Consider the following 17,712-nt stretch of genomic DNA (forward strand, 5'->3'; position numbering starts at 1 on the left):
CCCCCATGGAGGATTATGACAGTTTAAATTGCCCATGATTGTGCAGGGCTTTGGGGGTGGATCATACAAAGTCTGAAGATCTGATTAACGGATAGTTGTTGAAAGTGGAATATACAGTGAACACAATGTAAACACAATGTTCAAAGCAACACTGACTGCAACAGTTTGAAGAGTAGTGTCAAGTCAAACAGGGCTATGGATTATGCCCTGCTTCACCAGGATAGAAGAACCTCCTCTAGCTTTATCACGAGGTGGGGAAAATGAGTGGTAAGAACTGCACTGATGGATGTCAAACTGACCTGTATGTTTATTGGAAACAAAAAGTCTGTGTGTTAAAAATCTTGAATAAAATGTTATATTTCAGTAAAATAAGACCTCTGTAATTCCATTGTATTATGATTTGTGGATTCATGATGGTGCTTCCATAGGAGAAATGTCACGTGAACGTGAGGAAGACTTTGTAGTACTCCTATCTGTGTCGTGTGGAGATGTTACCTCCATGTCAAGAGGACCAAAGGGCACAAACAGCAGAGGCATGGCAGGATTTGGATCCATGTCCAAACGCTTGGCAGGTGTACCGCTGGAGTGGATTGGGGATATACCCTCCACTACAAGGACCTCTCCACTGATACCAGTGATACCTTTGGAGATTGCAAACTGATTCAGTTTAATAGGTTCTTTGTCACATGCTTCAATTATCAAAAAGTGTGGCCATTAGTCAGATAGAATTGAGGTATTGTCAGTATCTATGTGTCTTCTTTTTGAACCAAGGTGTTGGAAAGCCATGTCGAAAGGAAAATGATTCAGCACCCCTTTTCCCCCACCTACTATGGAGTTGTCAGCCAGGACAGTCTTATGCTGCAGCAGATCTCCAAGCTGCAAAGACCGAGGATGAAGGGGTGGTATACTTCAGCAAATTTGACACAAAAAGCTCTAGCTATCTACCAAATTAAAGGTCAGGCTGGTTCGGCCCAGGACAATCAATTGGAGATGTACAGAATTCGGAGGGCTATTCTACTGCCTGTCAAGGCAAAGTTCAAGTCGAAGAGGTGTGTTGGATGAAAGAATACAACTGCTGGCTCCAGCGCCCTCAACCAACAGACTCCCTTCCTCTGCCGACTCACGGACGCAGCCCACGGCGAACAGGCTGCCCATTTCAGTCGCCTCTTACAACCAGCAACAGGGTGCTGGGGGACACATTCTACCCCTGGTCCTCATGGGGGTAATTTATGAGGTAGATCGAGTCACTGTACTTCTGAAATAAATTTATAATATTTAAAACAGCTGAAGGAAGATAAAGTTGCCATGGTGCAATGGCGGTAGTAAAAATTTTTTATGAGATCAGTGCACAAATTTCCACTTGGACCACTCCCTTGTTCCTTAGCAACATCTGATGGACAGCTAATGAAGACTACAAAATTATCATTTGCCAAAGAATTACAGAAAGGTGTTCCTTTTGTTGAGGAGATTAGTATGAGTTGATTAGCGTTTGTGCTAGATGGCATGGCTATTGTTCAGAAGATGGAAGCTGACAAGACTTTTGAAGACCTAGCATCATCACTGTTGTCAGTAGATTTGAATGAAGCCGGAACAGCCAGAAGAATAATTGTCTTTAATGTGTACATTGAACTGTCCATCAAGAATGCAGAGAAAAGTGAGGAACCGCCAGTGCTTTTTCTGTTCCGTATAGAGGAATCCCATCAAAGCAGCCTATCAGTCAGTGGACACACTTCCTCTTTGAACACCAAGAACACGACAGAACTCGTTTCCTTGAAGGGAGTGGTAGATTCCAATTCACAGTCACAAAAAGAGAACAGCTCATTAGAGAAGAGACTGGAAGTTGACCTGACATCCTGTCAAGAGAAAGCTGATACCAGAACGTTTCTGCACACTGCTCATGCTGCAAAACAAAGGATTCCAGACTATTCTAATGGTATCAGATGACACAGATGTACTTGTGCTGTGTCTGTTGTTCAACAAGCGTTTTGGAGTCAAGGTCTTCATGATATCTGGAACAAGAATCAGAGTACAGTACCTCAACATCCAGGCTTTTGCATCAGCTTAAGGTAATTCTGTCTGTTTTTCACTACAAGGGCTACATGCCTTCACAGGCTATGTTTCAGTGAGTGCTTTTGCAGGCCAGGAAAACTATCTGCATTGAAGTTGCTCAAGAGTTCTCCACTATAGCAAGACACATTCAGTGAACTTAGAACAGAATGGAAGTTATCAACCTCACTTCGAGTCAGCTGTATTCCCCAAGACTGCTATCAAGGATCTGAACAAACTGAGATATGAGCTATTTACAAATAAGAAGAGATGAAGCTCACCAGTCACCCCTCACAGAGGTAATGCAGACTGACTTCAGAACACAGTCAGAGCCAACTACCAGGCTGCCATATGGAGGATTAGTCTTGTAGCCATCGCTGAAATGCAATCACCACATGACAATGGTGGGAAGGTCGGATGAATGGTAGAGTGTCCTGAGCCTAATTTCTTGTCCAAATTGCAAGAAATGCACTCTTCCTGAGTGTATTTCTTTTGTCAACAAACTCAAATGCAAAATGTCAAACTGCCAGCCAACCTGATGGAAAGTCAGAGGAAATTTCAGAAAATGAAAGTGATCTTGAAGATGAACCGGAAGAATATGAATAATAACAATATCATTCTACCGACTTCTGAAATATGATGATCTTGAATCAAATCCTGTCAGAAATTGATTTCAGAAGAAACAATCTTGTTAAAAACTGAATTTTGTCACTTATTTTCGCCTCAGTGCCAAACAGATTCAGATATTGTTAATATGTGTACTTTTGTGCTGATTATGATCAAAATCTACAAAGGTACATGGTAATCAAAAGTTTAAAGGTTACTCTTTATGAAATGCAATAATAGTAATCACATTGACATTATTTTAAAACTGGTAAAATCCTAGATAACTTTTATATTTGTATACTTATCTTGCATTACTCCTTAATGCATCTACTGACAGAAAGAAGAGCTGTGTGAAGTCTTGCTGAAGAAGAAGTTGTTTCAACTAGGTGAGAGGACAACCCTATCACGGGCCACCACTAAAGGCCATAGCTGTGCGTTCCTTACACGTTTTCTAACATCTCGCAGGTAGTGACTGGCGAACACGGTGTCGGATCGCCAGAAAGAGTCTTCTGTAATGGCAGCTCTCAGCCAAAGGGCCATGGTGTTGCGACGCACAGCGCTCTAACTGGACACAGTAGGAGCTCTTGTTTGTCTTCCAGTCCCACTATCGATGATAGTGGTGGGATAAGGAAGGATTGTCAGGCTGTCCTGGGAGCTGGCGGAAGCCAATAGGAAGATGGTCTTTTTCTTCAGGGTGTAGAACGACACCGAAAGAAGTGGTTCAAAGGGTGTGTCTCTCAAGCAGGTGAGGACTACATTCAGGTCCCAGTGTGGGGTCTGAACTTAGCCTTCTGGTCTTCCAATTGGAAGGAGTGAAATAGGGCTTCAAGTTCAAGTTCCGGAATAGACTGAGTGCTGCCCTTTAACCGCCATTTGTGATGCAGGAACAGGAGGAAACACTTTTTCTTGGCAAAAACTTTAAAGGAAAGCCAGTTGTCGTTGTAAAGGCTCCTGGTTGGTGGTCGATGGGCTAGTGTAATGGCTGTCGCCCCTCTGGCAGAGTATTCTTTGGCACTTTGAGCCCTTTGTAAATGGACCAGATGTGTAGATGTAATTTGTCTGGTACGAGATGTGTTCACTTGCTGTGTGGATGAATCAGAAGAATCTGCCAGTCTGGAATTGGGAGAGGGTCGGTAGAGGCTATCTCTTTGAGATCGACAAACCACCCCCAGCTGGCCAAAGTCAAATCTAGGCTCTGTGTCAACCTGATCTTTTGGATGAACCTGGGAAGGAGTAGAGGCGGCGGGAAAGTGTACGCTTTAAGTCCTTTGGGAAGCTGAAGGCATCGACTGCACAAGCCTACGGATCTGGTAGTTTTGGCTATGGTAAATAGGTCAATGTTGGGGTGACCGCGGTGCCGTGGGGGCGTCCAGGTGGAGCTTCCACTCTTGTGGGAGCGACCTTGTCTAGGGGGGGGAGGGCATCTGTTAGTATGTTGCGGCCGTATGTTGTTGGACCCAGAATCGGAGCCCCACCATACTCACTCACGCCCTTGTTCCGGAGATACCAAAAGACGGTGATGTTGTCCATCGAGATGGTGATGCGCTCGTTCTGTAGGGTCTGCTTCAAGTGGGAGAGAGCTAGTATGAGTGCTTCTAGTCGAGGTTGTTGATGTTCCACTGTTTTTGTATGGCGAACCACAGCCCCGCGGTGACATGTTCTTCCAGGTGCGTTCCCCATCCTAGAAAAGAGGTGTTACGATGTTGTAAGCTCTGTCTAGGAGACGCCGTCTAAGACTTGCAATTCAAGGTGAGGCATGAGGCGGTCTGGGAGGGCAATGGATATTGACAGGTCTTGGCATCTGATATATGGCCTAAAAACATCTGAATTGGGTGCAGTTGGAGTCGAACCCTAGAGGTCAGATCCTGCGCTGATGTCAGGAGGCCTAAGATGGCTTGCCACTGACGTAGCGTGTGTGATTGGTGAAGGACAGGAAGCAGGAGCATTCAATCCCACCTGTCCCTTGGTACAGAGAGGAGGGGTCATTTGGTTCGGAAGAGACCCCTGATGAATTGTAGACGAAATAAAGGATTAAGTTCTGACTTCCGTAGGTTGATTAGCCATACCAGTTGGAGTAGGAGGTGTTGGAGGAGTCCCTGTGATGAAGGAGTGTGGCCATGTCCTGGTGGTTCAGGAGGCAGTCGTCTATATACGCCTTAAACTGCACACCCCTCAGGTGGAGGTAAGATGCTATCGGCTTGATGATGCCTGTAAAAAGCCATTGATGGTGGACTCCAATGAAGTGGAGGAATTTCCTGTCGCCATGATGGATAGGGACATGGAGGTACACGACCTGGGTATCCAGTCTGATGAGGGCGTTGTGAGCTTGTATTCTGGACCAGAGGAGCCTGAGCATATTCATCCTGAAGTAGGGTGGAAGCACCAGGTAGCGCTTGTTGAAGGTGGCGAGATTGTGAATTATTTTGAATTGCTCCAAGCCCTTCTTGAGGACAAGGAATGTTTTGGCCAGCAGCATCTTGATGTTTGAGGGCAGGAGCTGCTGTTGTGTAGTGGGTTATGTGTCCAGTGTGGGCCACGATGTGGGAGGCGTGTCATCTGTCAGTGTGAGCCTGTACCCATGACGGAGGATGTTGGCAACGTAAGGGTCCCCCAGGATCTCCCAATTTTGCCAGAACCTGCGTAGTCTCTCACCTACAGTGGTATCGACAACATGGACGACTGGGGGTGGGAGGTTCCAGTCGTTAATGTTAGTCGCTTCACATTTTTGTCCCTTCAATCACAACTCCCTCCCCTTGGGCGGTCTTAACATGGCTGGTAGGAGCCAGAGGACTTGCCGTTTTCCTATGGATTTACCCCGAAATGATGAGTATGAGTCCCGGGTGTGAGGTTGCAGTGAGTTGCGCCTCGGCTGGACCTAGTTGGCTTGAAGAAGGCAGTCTGAGACATGAGCTAGAGCCTTGAGGGCGGTCTCGTCCATGGCGAAGGCTGAGAAGGTCCCACATGAATTCTCGATCCCAGTCAGAGAGAGCAAGGTAGCAGAGACAATATATAGTTGTGATCTCGATTAGAGTGGAGTCCTCATATGCTCCACTTGTCGCTGGAGGTAAGAGAGGACAGTGTTGAGGTGATCCAGTCTGTTATGGCCCTGGAGGAGGATAGCATGAGAGTGAGTGGCTTGAGGGAATGTCTAAGTTCTGTCTCAATGTATGCCATTTAATTGTCCAGTACACAGATGATGGTAGAGCAGTTAGAGCCCGTCATTCGATGCAGGTGCTTATCCAGAATGTGGGCATAGTCCGCAAGTGTGAAGGAGTGGATGGGGTTGTCCTCTCTCCGGTACTTTGGTGCCTTGAAGGTAGGAGTGAGCCAGAGTTTCATGACGTCCTTGTCTAAAGCCGAAATCATATCATTTATTAAGGGATCTTGAGGGATGGCTGTGTGGTCAGACCAAACAGTGTCCTTCTTGTCCATGCCCTGGCCAGGGAAAGAAGGAGCCATGGCCTCTAGCCAGTCTTCCATTTGGTTGAGACCAAGGTGGGTATCGACTTCTGACGTAGATCCTTCATAAGAAGGGACAAAGGAGCCCTCTGAATCAAGACTGCTTGAAATGCTGGAGGTAGTGGAGGCACAAGGCTGCCAAGTAAGGTGTCTGCTGCTGCGGATTCTGTTGATAGACAGGTTGCCCAAAGCCCGGCTGCGCTTGAAGGTTAGACTGCATAGGCCCTGAGTACTGGTACGTCTGCTGAAGTGGCGTGTGTAGGTCCATAGACGCTGCATCGTGGTGGCATGGGAGCCCAAGTGGAGACTACAACAAAGGTGGTGGACGACATGGCTGTTGATGATACCGGGGTGTCTGCCAGTACTGATGTCATAATAGACGATGTGGCCTAGGGGTAGCAGGTTCATTCTCTGTTTGCGTTTAAGGGCCTGCTGGGTCTTTCGCTTAAGAGATACCTGGACTTAATTTTCGAAAGCTGTGTGGAAAGCAGGAGACAGTCTTTACATTTAGTTGACTGGGAGCACGGGGATGTACAAATTAGGCACAGAATGCAAAACACGAGATCCACGTGGCCATGTAAATAATTCAAGATGGCTACCTGAAACAACAAGACACCTGAGATTACTGTGATGAAAATACACCACCAGGTTCCAATAATTAGGCTACGGCGTAAATCATATAAAACATCTGAAGAGCAAACCAGAGGCACAATAGAATCACAAGAGAAATTCACTAGGAATCAACACAATAGAGTGAAACAAAAAAATTTGCTGAGGGATCAACACGGGTCTTTCTACTGTGGGTGACAGCAGTAATGAGTAGATCTGTTACGTCATCACTTACTTCACATAGATCTTCTTTCTGTCAAGAACAAGCAGTAGATGGATTAAGGAGTAATGCAGGATAAATTAAAAAAGTAATGTCACTCTTACTGTTTTGTCCTCAAATGATGACTAAATTCTCTATTTCCTTATGTTTTGGTCATCTCAATATATAAATCATAACATAGTTTACAATTAATGCTTATACAATTAAAAACATCAAAGTTTCAACTTCTGTGAACATTGAGAGATAACATTGTACATAGTCACCTCACTTTTGACTAACGGTTGGTTTGGTACCCATCTTCATGTACCAAATAAGAAGGAAAGCTGCTACACCTCAGCTGGCTACCATACATAGAATGAAACTAGATAGTTTTTTCCTTCATAAAAATCAACAAACCTTTGTCACCTCAAATGGTACCAATTGGTGTTTTTTAGGCTTGTACCTTATGGATTATAGGGATGTAGGCAAAAACAATAATAATCTCTCTCTGAGATAACCATGCAGATTATGTCAGCTAGTACTACAAATGTATACGGGTTTGAAATAAATGCAGTACCCCATCGATGTGGTAGCCCTCATAGTGGGTCCTGCTGTATGTTGGAAGGGCTTTCCTGAGATAAAATTGGTGTTGATGTGGATGGCCCTCGCAGCCTCTTCATTCTCATGTCATATTTAGAAGCTTGTGGTCTTGCCACTTGCCACTTGATGTACTCACAAAGGTGTGACTACACATTCTTTTAATGATTAAGGGGTGGGGAGGGAGAACTTATCTATTGTGATCCTAGTTTGTCACTCTTTCTTTACACTTGTCTGGGGGATGCTCAATATAAAATGCTAATATAGCTGCTTCCCGTTTCAACCCACAGACATACTTGTGTTGTGAATTCATTAAGGGTTTAGGTAATATATTCTTATTCACTGGGGTGGGGGTGGTTAATAAGCTTCTGGAAGTTGAGTCACACTACTACCTAAACATACACCAAATTTCATAATAACTAGGATTTTCACGAATTGGGGATGTAATGATTGATAGCATGGGAGGTCCATGGGAAGTTTCAGCTTATTATTCCAGTGCCATCTGAGACGATGTTTACAATCCCCGATGGACAAACAGTCACCACACAGGAATTTCCTCACTGCAAACAGTGACACGGAGCCATGTGAAACTGCAATATAATACTATTTAAATAATGCAAGTTTCCTTGCAAAATAGCAAAACCATACATTGTATTCACTGATATTATGGGCTATTGTGCTCCCAACCATATCATGACAAAGAAAATGAATCTGATAATTTCGTTCCATTGGCATGACTATTAAGGTCATGTTTCTCTTTATCATGTTCACAAGACTATTTTTCTTCTTAGGAATCTGTGACCACCACGATGTTGACTGGCACGTTGTCTATGGACCATCATAAGCCGCACAGGAATCCCAGGTTCGCCCCAATTAAATCTCTAGATTTGTGAGTACCATTCCCGTGCTTGTGGGTTTCACCAAAGTGGTCAGCTTAGTTCCCTGGGTAAGCTGCGCTGGCGCTACACTGAGCCTGGCAATGACTGCACAATTGCCACACCATGAGGACACACCATGTATTTACTATAGAAAAACTCTAGAACAGGTGGTTAAATTTTTTTCTTAGCATTTTCAGGAATGCTCTAATCTGCCACGATTAGAACGAGGCTTTGCCGAGTTCTATTTGTGGCAGATTAATCACGATTGTGTAGATTTTTCGGCAACAACTGAACACAGTGGTTAATCCTTTTCTCCTATAACAATACGCCATAAAAAGTTGAGCTCGTAGTTGAAGATTTCCTGTGTTTTGTAACCACTTGGGATTCCCCCCCGCCTCATTTTCGAATATGCTCAGTAAGACAACTGCACCAAAAACAGGTAAAAAGGATCTAGCGAAGACAACTCACAGGAGTTTTCCCATGACAGGCAAGCCACTTGTTAGCATTCATGTTATATATTTTGTTAACTATTAAAAGCTGATGGGAGTAACGTTTTGAAAATAATTAATGTGATTTGATATTTGTTGATGACTTTGGACTACTCGGCCCATAACTTTATTTGCATTCGTCTCGCCGTGACTATCAATCTCTATGCGCAACACTAAATAGACTAAATACGTTATTAGTTTATTTGTCCGTTAGAAACTAATGTAATAAACCCAAATATGAGGAAATTAAATATTGTCTCTTTTTTTTAACATATTGTTAACGAAAAACAAGGGCCCAAGGAACTGTCAGCAGGATTGATCAGGCTAGATTCTATAATACCAACTCAGGCAACTGATCAGCTGATTACTGCTAGGTAAATCTTCTCAACACCATCATTGAATTGTAATATTTTTAAACGAATTTTAGTCTTCAAAATGAACTTTACAGTGAATAATTTAATATATAAAATGATGATTATTTCATGTCATCTTTTTTATTTATTTTTTGTTTTGTTCCTGAACATGGTGAGCACATGTGTTTCTATTATAAAAAAAGAAGAAAATATTTACTAATTCAGTGGACATTTTTTCTTTGACCATGATAATTAACATCATAACACCAAAAATGTTACTAAATGAGTAATCTAATTTTCCCATATCTCTGAATGTCATAATGTGAATTTGACAAGCATAATACTTTATTGTGTGTGAAACATAAATACATAGAATATATGTAAACAATAAATTATCATTTCAGTAGTTATACAAATATTTACATTATTTTGATACCCTTGTAATATAAAGTTGTTATTCTACTGCTACAGTTACATCCAAAATTTATTTTTTTCTTATTCTATCAGATTAGAAATTAAGAATTACTGATCATAGGTAATTAAAATTAAACATGTGCTTCTTTTTATAAACAAGACTCATAATAAATATATATTTCAGTGATCTGATCATATGTGAATTGTTTGTAAAAAGTATTAAAATTAAAATTTGACATTGCTTATGTTGAGAAATGAGGTTAATGGTAAATGTTATAAGATGACCGCTTGTTGGTCATTTCTTCATCATCCATAAATTTGAGTTTTTCTTTACTTACCAAATTCTGAAAATTTACACTTAACACAATAGAATAATTTAAGGTCTCTGGTTAAAATAGCAACATAGCTTTCCACTCTCTGGCAGCAAATAAGATTGTGTGAAAAAAATAAACCACTGTAAACCTTGTAATGGGAAAATAATACAGAAAAATTACATTTCTTATTTTTTCATATGTCCAGTTTATCATCCAAAGAAATGCTGAATAATTATCTTTAAAATTAAGCTATCTATGCATATTGGGGTTCTTTAACTGCTATGATCATAACCTACCTGGCAGAAGAAAGTTTTCACTTTAAAAATAGTTGTATAAAAAGCAAAAAATCTGGTACAGGTTGGAAACCCCGCAGAAAACATTCGCCCAAATGCAACGTGACCACAACTACAACGCAGATTTTCGAACGCAGCTTTCCAAATAATGCATTGTTGAAAACGTGCAAAACGTGATTTTGAGACATTGGTTCAAATGCACGTGCGTGATTGTGGCATAAATACCGACGTTGGACAGAGCAGGCATTCAGTAAGCAAAAAACCACCAAGAATATGCCCAGACTTACACAAGCGCAACGAGACAGAGCGATCGGTATGGCCAATATGGGTGCTTCTCAACGTCAGATAGCCAGAACCTTCAACTTCTCCCAGGCCACCATCAGCAAGTTGATAATCCGCTACCAACAGACAGGACAGACTCAAGACCGGCCAAGATCGGGAAGACCGAGAGTGACAACACCGGCCGAAGACCGCTACATCCGGCAGATTCCCCTCCGAAACAGATGTTCGACGGCGTCGTCAATGGCGGCAACAGCAGTAGGGTATGCCATCAGCAGACGAACAGTCCTTAGACGACTTCGTACGGCTGGTATACGAGCCTACCGACCCTTCCGTGGAATGGCCTTGACCTGTCTACACCATCAACGCAGACTGCAATGGGCATGAACTGTATGTCGGTGGCAGTGACATGACTGGGCAAGAGTGCTCTTTACAGATGAAATTCGGTTCTGTCTGTTCAGGAACGATGGCAGAGTTTGAGTTTTTCGACGAAGGGGAGAGCGATTGGTGCCAAACTGTATTAGAGAAGCTCACCCGTTTGGTTAGTTGGTTGGTTGGTTGGTTTGTTGTTTAACACCGCACTCAGCAATATTCCAGCTATATGACGGCGGTCTGTAAATAATCGAGTCTGGACCAGACACTCCAGTGATTAATATCATGAGCATTGATCCACGCAATTGGGATTGATGACATGCATCAAACCAAGTCAGCGAGCCTGACCACCCGATCCCGTTAGTCGCCTTTTATGACAAGCATAGTCACCTTTTACGGCAAGTATGGGTTGCTGAAGACCTATTCTATCCCGAAATCTTCGCGGGTCTCACCTGTTTGGAGGTGGAGGCGTCATGGTATGGGGTGGCATTTGTGGCCAGATTACAACACGGCTGGTTATCATCCAAGGAAACCTGAATGCTCAGCAATACAGGGATGAAGTGTTGAGACCTGTTGTGGTGCCCTTTATTCAACATCAGCCAAGAGGATTAATTTTGCAACAAGACAACGCAAGGCCTCACACCGCCCGGATTGTTCAAGACGACCTGAACAACGTTAATGTAAACGTATTGCCCTGGCCTCCTTGTTCTCCAGACATGAACCCCATTGAACATCTCTGGGATCATCTTGATCGTCAGCTGAGACAACATGTACCGCCTCCAACGAACCGACAGGAACTTGAACAGACTCTATTGAACTTATGGAACCGGATTCCTGTTGACTTTATCCGCCGACTGACGACGTCAATGAGGAGGCATGTGTTGGCGTGCATGGATGCCCAGGGTGGTCACACTCGCTATTGATAACGTGTTACCTGACTACTGTGTCATTAATGGACTCTTCATGCACTTTTTCAATGAACTCTGATTTGTGTAATTTTTAATTTGGACCCCTTGACTCTTTCTTTGTGTATTGCGGAGAATGCAATATCAGCATTACAATGCATTTTCATTCTAATTCATGGAAAATGATTTCTGTTTATGAATGAATCATCATAAATCTCACATATGCCTTTGTTTTTGGTGTTTGGTCAAGTGAAGTCGGTGAAAACTTTCTTTTGCCCGGTAGTTTATAACAGTTTCATTATTAAAGAAATGGGTTTTTTTTCAGTAAACATGGTAAATAATAAAAAAACCTTTGGTTTAAAGAATACACATGACACAAACATAATTCTATATTTCTTTAATACTCTGTATTGTCTGTTAATTCTGAAAATAATTAACTGTGATAGTGAGTTTCTACCTAAAAATGATAATATGAAATTAATTTTGAGATGATTTCATCCTATCCAAAATACCAAATATATTTTAAGATGAATAAATGTAAATCATTATTGAAAAAAATAAATATTGTTTTTGAAAAAAAAACACCTAATAAGGTTGATTGGTGCCCACCATCTTTATCTCCATCATTTTGTCTGCTCCCTATAAGAAATCAAAATAGCTAAGAAAAAATATAAATACATAGATCTAGGTACTTAAACTAAATACATTCAAGTTTAAATGTAGTAATGTTTTTTGTTTTGTTTTTAAAAAATGAGTTTCTTAATTGGCCTGAAATAGTATGTTTAAATAATTGAAGTCTTCAAGTTAAAAAAAACAAACAAACAAACAAATAATTACAGGCCAAAATGAATGAATTATATTGATCTGGATAAACTCCAACTGTTGAAAGGGGAAACAACTGCGGTGGTTGAAAAACATCTTGGTCGTGAGATGTTCGGTCCGGCAAAGGTTGATCGTTTAATGCATTAAAATTGAGTATGTCTTTTGATTCAAATTATTTAAGGTGTTTATTTTCTTAAAATATGAAATATAAACCTTGAATATTTTAATATAACTATAAAATATATTTTTGACGGTGGGTTACACAAATGATCAATCGGCTCTAGATCAACACTTCGAAACAATGTGACATTTCTTATGTGGTTGATGGTTATTTTTAAAAAATACTGGTACCAAAAACAATATGGTATGTTTTGCTATTTTTATCAGTTTTTTTACAAGAATTAATTAAGTTGTTTCATTAATCTTGAAAAAGCCCAGTGAAGAATCTACCGGAGTGGCTCACCTGGTCCTGTAATATCGAAGCGGTATCTCGCTTCCGTTACTGTCTTCTCATTCTGCAACTGAATCTCGTACACTTGGAAGCCGAAATTCTCTAATACATCTCCACATATCACATCCCTTCCTCCCCAACTAATCTTCTCTTGGTCACCATCTTTTGGAGATGGAAACATCGTCACTATGGTAATGTTTTGACAGATGGGGATTTCCTGTACTAAGACGACCTCGGGTATCCCCGATCCGAAAAAAGTGCCATCAATTATTTTTAGACAGCCAATCAAAACGTGATGACACAGCTCTCCACTCTCAGCCAGCCAATCAGATTGCGTAAATAAAAATAAACCCCTACGAATAAACCACTGCTGGCGATTGGAGATCAAGCCCTGTTATGGGAGAACTACAAATAAACCACTCAATAAAATAAGTTAAGATACATTATTGTTCAAGCAAAGGAAAAAACCCAGTATGATCATGACGGTAATACATAACATTAAAAGTGCACAGAAATTGTAATATTTGTGGATGAAAGCTGGAGACATGTACTTTCCTATATTTATTTGTGAACCATTTAACTAGGGGTAATGATTACTGGTACCAATGGAACCTGTCTTGACTATGAGTACCATAGTTTTGGGGGCTTAAAGCCAGTATCAAAGCATATACTGATCTGTAGATCTGACAGAAGTAACAAATCACATACATGTAATATGATGTCATCATTTATTCAGCCAGTGGATAAAATGATGCATTTCTTCACACTCTATGCTTTAACAGTACTGCTTCCATACCTGGATCAACACACAATCAGCAATTTTGCTTTGAATTAAGGAGAATTTATACTGAACTTGTTGACCACTTTTGCATTGTAAATTACATACTAACAAGTTTCCAAACAGATAATTTTTGTTTTTGCTTTTATTCAGGACATCATGTTCATCAGCTTTGTATGTTTTTAGATTGTTCAATTTGTAGTAAAAAAAACCAAGATAGAATTTTCTCAGATGTCTGATTGATGAAAACCCTTCGGAGTTATGCAGATTGATCAGTAGATACATGTTAAATTACAATTATGTTTTAATTTGCTTGAATGTTATGGTTATTTGTGACTTGCATGTGTGTTCCTTAGAATGCATTATTTGAATTTTGATAATAAATAATATGTATCATCATAACTCGGTGACACCCCCCACTCCCCACCCCCAATATCATGTTTATGACAATAGACAGATGGGAACATTATTAAATTGTAACAACTGCTTAGCTTTTTACCAAATATGTCTTTGATAAACTACAGCCCTTGAAAGTGTGTGTTTCACACATAGTTTCCTATGGTTTTCTTAACAAAATCAGTGGACACTTTCATTACAAACTGTTTGGGTGTCTGGATCTCAAACATGGCATTGTTATCTAGTAGAATTTCATGGCATAGTGATTTTCCATATCAACTAGAAAATCTGCCAATGGTGTAATTTATAATAAAGTTTTCTGTAACCTCATGCTTAAGTGTCTTCAGTTGATTACTTGCCACACTATGACTACTGTTACATTTTTATTTTTTTCATCCAGTGAAAAAGAGAATACACATGGCTGTGTATGCTACTGTACCAAATTAATTCAAATTAATGAACATATTCTTTATTATTATGCCATTCACATCGACATTTTTACAAGCACACATATAGTTAAAAAACACTAGATTGAAATCAATCAATTATTTTTCCAAAATTATTAGATCTATCTATGATTAATTTCATTGTGTAATAAGAAAACAAATGCCAGTAAATGGCTTTTCATGTGAATAAAATCCAGAGGCCAAATTTCCGAACCATTAACAGACCTTATCATTAAACACCATTATTACGGATCAAAAGTGTTTGTTTTTCTAGTTATTATACTGGGCGCTAACTCCGCTAAACCCACCACTTAACAAAGGGAGAAAACGGGGCATAATTGGTGACATTTGCATAATCAGATTTTCTAAAATAAAGATGATAAAGAAACGGTATTTCATTGACGTGGTTGTTTAATTCCATGTATTATGTTTACGATTTCATGATAACAGTGAGCTGACATGAAGTATTAACTCACATAACTCTGCTGAAAATGGGGTATGTGTCATTGTTTACATTTCACCGATGTGACAACCGCTTTCGAGTCTCAAAACAGCCTAAATAATGTTGTCCTTCACTGAAGGTAACAATGGACTTTATTCTTGTGACAAATACATTGCAAGAGCATTCCTGAAAATGCTAAGAAATCTTTTTAACCACCCGTTCTAGAGTTTTTCTATAGTAAATACATGGCGTGTCCTCATTGTTTGTTCGTCTAGTGGAGGCGGCCATTGTGCAGTCATTGCCTGGCTCAGTGTAGCGCCAGCGCAGCCTACCCAGGGAACCAGGCTGTAAAGTGGTAAACGTCTGAGACCTCCATCACTTCAGACTTTCCTCCCACATTAAACTGATAAAAGAGGTGTGAAACCCAACTCACTTACTCTAAGAAGCTGCTCAAATACATAGTCGATGAGCAAGTATCGGTACATTCCAATCATGTCATGAACAGTCCATACCCTTTCGCTACCATTAGCTTCAGGAGGCGACTTCAACATTTCCATCTTTCCTATCAGTTAGTTCCTACAAACTTTCTCTTGCTGAGGAGTTTGATTGGCAGCTATTGTAGCATCGCATGCTTCACATCAGACTAGCAACGAAGCGATGTTGGCAAATGGATCCTTGGTATTTATCAAGATAGATTTAAGATATAATGCATTTCGTAAAGGTTGAAGATGGCCCTGGGATCTTTGATATTTTTTTCCCTGACATATATAGTACGTTTGGAGAAGTAGTGAGTGAACAGTCTTAACAGTGTAAGTTAACTAGGTCGGTTTGTACATTTAAAAATCTATACAAATACTCCCATGAGCAAGGATAAGCTGAATTGCTTAGGTAAAGTAATGTTTCTAAACTGTCCAAAATAAGTTTTACATCTTTCGTTTGCAACATTATTCATTCAAACCAAATTATGGAGAGGAAGTGTCTCAAACCTTAAGTTCTGTCTCTCCTCTGAATTGAAGCAGGTAGCCCCCAAGAATATCAAGGACATCTCTACACTGTTGGCTCACATGAATCCTAAATGCTGAAAATGAATAGAAATGAAAATAACATATATGCAATTAGGAGTATATACATATTGCATTGAAAAATATAATTAAATTTTGTCTATTATTTTACTTAGATTAAGTGACTCAAAGTACCAAACTTCTCTGTTGTTGAAAATTTCATGGATTTACCATCACTGTTAAAAAGTGATATTAGCCAGTAGTATAGGTAATGGGGGTTCTGCCGCAACTCCACTGGAGCCGGATTCATATACCTATACTGCTACTATAGGGGGAATTTTTTATGCCAAAATGATTATGCGATTTAACGATAGTCATAAGATTAAGTTAAATTGGCTCTAGCTCACCAATACCTGGGGCCAATCATTGCTTCTATTAGTATAAAAATGATGATGTGATTCAACGAAAGTCGTTTTAAAAGAAATATCAATATTAATTAATAATGGATAAAATTTACTATAGCCCACGAGGATATTGGAAAGGTGTAGGAGCAATAAAAAAATTAGCCACCACGGCTAAGGTATCTAAAGATGTGGCCAAGGATTGGTCAAGAAGGCGTCTTTTTCTTGTTCGGCACCCCTGATTTCGGCACCCCTACAATATTTTTTTCCACTAGAGCAATAGGATGTGTCCAAAGCATACATCTGTGCCCAACGAATTTCCAATTGAACATTTGTGCCCAACTACAGTATAGAACAAAAATGGAAGAAGCGAAATATACAACTATGGAGAGCATGGGAATCCGCGCAGAAATGTCTATATTCCAACATATACTAGTGGAGAATGCATACGAAGACAACTTGCTACCAGATATATCCAAGGTAGACTATTTGGAAGGAAATCTGGGTAGAACACATCTAGAATCTTTGGATGGCCTGCCAACATTTGTAGACGATATGTATGCATTTGGCTATCTAGAAGAAAACGATATAGTATCTCTACGGGGATCTGTGTCTTGTACAACTGGAGAAAGTGGATCTGCAAAACGTATACTACAAGAAATACAAATAGCAACGCAGAAAGTATACGGATGTCGCGTGCATGCTACTATTGCAAATACAATTTCCTATATAGGAGGCTCTGGGAGCAAAATACGAGACACAATACGACGAATACAAAAACAAACAGAATACAAAGCAAAGAAAAAATGGATGGAAAGATTTTCCAACGAAGAACCCAAAGGTATATTTGTGTGCAAAATAGATGTCTCCGAGTTGTCCCTAGAGGAAACACAAAAAGGGTTGGATGCACTACACACGCAACTATATTCTTTTGGATACGAGATATATTCCATAGACTATACTAGAGACTTTTCTGGTGTACTAGATAGGAAAAAACTAGTGGAATACCTACAAAGGGAGGGATACTTTCTACAAGGTATACAATACGATTGTGGAGAAAGAGAAGGAACAATTCTAGACAATACAGCGTCTGTAGGAGAACATGTATGTACTTGGGTATACAGTAGGAACAATAGAACATTTTCCGCGAAGATATACAACAA

At 40.4% G+C, this 17,712-nt stretch overlaps 1 protein-coding gene across 1 annotated transcript in view; it reads right to left on the minus strand.

The window, feature by feature from the left end:
* The window catches only part of LOC124151459 (retinal guanylyl cyclase 2-like), a 596,567-nt gene that overhangs the window by 76,960 nt on the left and 501,895 nt on the right, over positions 1–17,712 (minus strand). Inside the window, exon 16 of the mRNA XM_046523944.2 lies at positions 16,134–16,225. Within this exon, the coding sequence (XP_046379900.2) occupies positions 16,134–16,225 (92 nt within the window). The remainder of the gene's footprint in view (positions 1–16,133; positions 16,226–17,712) is intronic.

This window comes from Haliotis rufescens, unplaced genomic scaffold (genome assembly GCF_023055435.1).
Source record: "Haliotis rufescens isolate VD_foot unplaced genomic scaffold, xgHalRufe1.0.p SCAF_9, whole genome shotgun sequence".
NCBI classification, from domain to species: Eukaryota; Metazoa; Mollusca; class Gastropoda; order Lepetellida; family Haliotidae; genus Haliotis; species Haliotis rufescens.